Below are 3,550 nucleotides of genomic sequence, written 5' to 3'. Positions count from 1 at the left end.
ACACACACACACGTCTGTCAAAGTACATTCATTAGTTTACTTCATTTAAAACAATTCATTATAATTGCCCCAGTGAGCTTTATTTTTAGGATTTTTGTATGTAACGCATTTATAGACTTGCTGTAACCCAACATTTTGCATTCGCATCAGTTCAGTCATTTTGGCAGCAATGTTTCGTTTGTCTGGAAAAAGTCAATGCAACTGCAAAAACAAAGAAGTGAGTTAAGGTTTCGTACGGAGGGGCTGATTTCCTGAATGGCAGTAAGCGCCTGCTCTGTGAGGAGAACATGGCTCCTCTCAGAGGACAGCTACTGAAACAGCAGGCAACACACTGACACAAGTGTCTGTGACTTCATCTTAACTCAACCTTTACATGAAGTGAGCTTCTGAGTTGTTAATGATGCAACTACAACAGGTGGGACACGAGCAGATCTACAGAAAAGCTTCAAGCTTGTAATTAAAGTAATTCTTCTTCACTTCCTTCTGGTCGTCCTCTCAGATCTACCAGTACATCCAGAGCAGGTTTTATCGCTCTCCTGAGGTTCTGTTGGGGATGCCATACGACCTGGCCATCGACATGTGGTCTCTGGGATGCATCCTGGTGGAAATGCACACAGGAGAGCCTCTCTTCAGCGGCTCCAATGAGGTAAAAGCAACAGCACCATAAACCTAAAATAAATCAGTTCAGGAGGGCTGGGCCATGAGTTACCATGTCGACATGTTGGCTCTAGATGTGGACTTGCTCAGAAACTTAAAGGGTGGATACAATTTCTTTTTTTCAACCCGGACCCTATTTTCCTATGTTTTTGTGTGCAAGTGTCTGATGGGAACAACAGTCTTTGAAACTGGTCCAGTATTAAGCGGGAACGTTGTAACCGGCAGCCACAGACCGGGCTGCAGTCTTACCCTGTGGGACAAATGTGTAATGTCAATTTGGTCCACTAAAAGTTGTGTTGTTGCTGCTGACAGACTCAGATTATTATTCTAAGTCTGTGACAACATTATGGGATGGATCCCTACAGAGATAGACCTTTTAAAACCTCTGTTTAACCAGAAACAGCTCTGAGGTTGCGAATGCTAAACCCACCAGACTCCATTTAAAAAAGCCATACTTTTATTTTATCAAGCCAACATATTTTCACGTGTAAATCACTTTGTGTTTATTTGAGCCAAAACTGTGATAGATGGAAAAGTGGAAAAATGACCCAAAACAGCTTTTCATACTTTTACTTTGTTTCTGTCCACTTTGAATGAAGTGTTTCTTGCCTGATGCTGGACCAATGTCAAAGATCAGTCAGTTAGACACCAAAACATCAGAAAATAGGTTCCAGGGTGAAAAAACCCTAGTTACCCTTTAAGAGTTGGGTTGTGTGTTCCCTCATGAACAGATCTGATATGAGCAACAGTATAATTTTTTACTAAAGCTGTGTCCCTGTTCAGGGGCTGCAGCCTTCAGAGCCATTTAGAAAAGTGTCTCAAAAGAGAGGAAAATAAACCTTAATAAACCTTCACGTACATGCTAACATCTCTTGTCTCTCAGCTCAGTCACTTTAGAATCCCAGATGGGAAAGTGATTTGGAGTCAGGAGAGGAAGTGCAAATAAACAATAAGACAACAAATGGTTCCTGTACATGCAATATTCAGAATGCAACAGCTGCAATCTCTAAAACTCTTAATTACATGTGCACGTTAAGCTGAGTAACTGCTCAGGGAACAAAGGACTTAACTCATTCACCAGTTCACACAGGATGTTTAAATAGTGAGAGGGTGTGTACGAGGGATGCAACCATTGTTCTGGGCCGTATTTAAAATAATAATTTGGCCTATTGCTGATACCGATGTTTTGTTGTTTTTGCCCCTGTGTGCAGGTTGACCAGATGAATAAGATAGTGGAGGTTCTGGGGGTCCCGCCCAGCCACATGCTGGATGCAGCTCCTAAAGCCAGGAAGTATTTTGACAAGCTGTCAGATGGCCTGTGGACGGTGAAGAAGAACAAGGACATCAAGAAGGTATTCACATGATTCTTTCAAACGTCGTGGGGGTCACATGATGCTCGGGAATCCAGTGTCATTGTCAAACACCATTTCTAACAGAAATGTGTATATATATTTTAGTAGACAGGAGGGGAGGAAAAGAATAAGAGAAGTGTCCACACCAAGTCTGTGGATCATCAGGACGGTTGTTGTGGATTTTAATTTGTGAACCTTAACAAATATATGTGCAGTGAAGAACTGCACATATATGCATGTTAGTCCCTCACTGCTTCTGGGTCGTGGTAATGGGAGTGGATAAATTTTGTTTATGTGTGTGTGTGTCTGTTTGTGTGTGTGTGTGTGTGTTCTCCAGGAGTATAAGCCCCCAGCCACACGGCGTCTTCATGAGATATTGGGTGTAGAGACTGGGGGCCCAGGGGGACGCAGGGCAGGGGAGCCAGGACACGCCCCCTGTGACTACCTGAAGTTTAAAGGTAAACCAACACTGTGTTGATCTGCAGCGATAGACATTGTATTGGGTTAATATCTATATTTGACATAAATAGATATAAACTCAGCCAGCAGGGACCAGCTCCACATAAACGACAACAGAAAGTCCCCTAAATGTCTGGAGTAAACTTCATGGACATTAGGGGGGTCCTGTATAACATGGTCTTAGAAAGTCCCCTAAATGTCTGGAGGGATCTCCATGGACATTAGGGGGGTCCTGTATAACATGGTCTTAGAAAGTCCCCTAAATGTCTGCAGGGATCTCCATGGACATTAGGGGGGTCCTGTATAACATGGTCTTAGAAAGTCCCCTAAATGTCTGGAGTAAACTCCATGGACATTAGGGGGGTCCTGTATAACATGGTCTTAGAAAGTCCCCTAAATGTCTGGAGGGATCTCCATGGACATTAGGGGAGTCCTGTATAACATGGTCTTAGAAAGTCCCCTAAATGTCTGGAGGGATCTCCATGGACATTAGGGGGGTCCTGTATAACATGGTCTTAGAAAGTCCCCTAAATGTCTTGAGGGATCTCCATGGACACACGCGTTGGAGCTGTAAACGTAGAAAGATACGAGGGAGAAGAAGTAGAACTGTTCGCTCGTAGGTTGTAACGTGGTTGGAGCAGCTCAACATCATTGTTTATTATACATCTATAATGCATCTATAATACCTCTCAAGGACCAGCAGTGGCACAGTAAAGAGCTAAAACAGAACAGCTGGTAATCCCAGATCCTGGGGCCCTGGACTCTTTGTCACCACCAGTGTGGAAGCTGGCTCCCTATTTCTTCGTCATTATCATCATCATCATGCTCATGGTTATATTTGTCTTCTTCCAGACCTGATCCTGCGCATGCTGGACTATGACCCTAAAAGCCGCATCACGCCATTCTACGCCCTGCAGCACAATTTCTTCAAGAAGACGACAGATGAAGGAACCAACACCAGTTCATCTACATCCACCTCTCCTGCCATGGACCACTCCCATTCAACCTCCACTACTAGCTCTGTCTCTAGCTCTGGTAAAGTACTCCCACTGCGACTCTCTCTCTCTCTCTCTCTCTCTCTC

General features: G+C 43.9%; 1 protein-coding gene across 3 annotated transcripts in view; it reads left to right on the top strand.

Moving 5' to 3' along the window:
• The window catches only part of dyrk1b (dual-specificity tyrosine-(Y)-phosphorylation regulated kinase 1B), a 47,626-nt gene that overhangs the window by 40,972 nt on the left and 3,104 nt on the right, over window positions 1-3,550 (top strand). For all 3 annotated transcript variants that reach the window (XM_032517710.1, XM_032517711.1, XM_032517709.1), the window contains exons 8-11: window positions 500-646; window positions 1,869-2,009; window positions 2,347-2,467; window positions 3,321-3,503. In XM_032517710.1, coding sequence (XP_032373601.1) covers window positions 500-646; window positions 1,869-2,009; window positions 2,347-2,467; window positions 3,321-3,503 — 592 coding nt within the window. The remainder of the gene's footprint in view (window positions 1-499; window positions 647-1,868; window positions 2,010-2,346; window positions 2,468-3,320; window positions 3,504-3,550) is intronic.

This window comes from Etheostoma spectabile, chromosome 6, assembly GCF_008692095.1.
Source record: "Etheostoma spectabile isolate EspeVRDwgs_2016 chromosome 6, UIUC_Espe_1.0, whole genome shotgun sequence".
NCBI lineage: Eukaryota > Metazoa > Chordata > Actinopteri > Perciformes > Percidae > Etheostoma > Etheostoma spectabile.
This window is presented reverse-complemented; position numbering and strand designations above follow the sequence as displayed.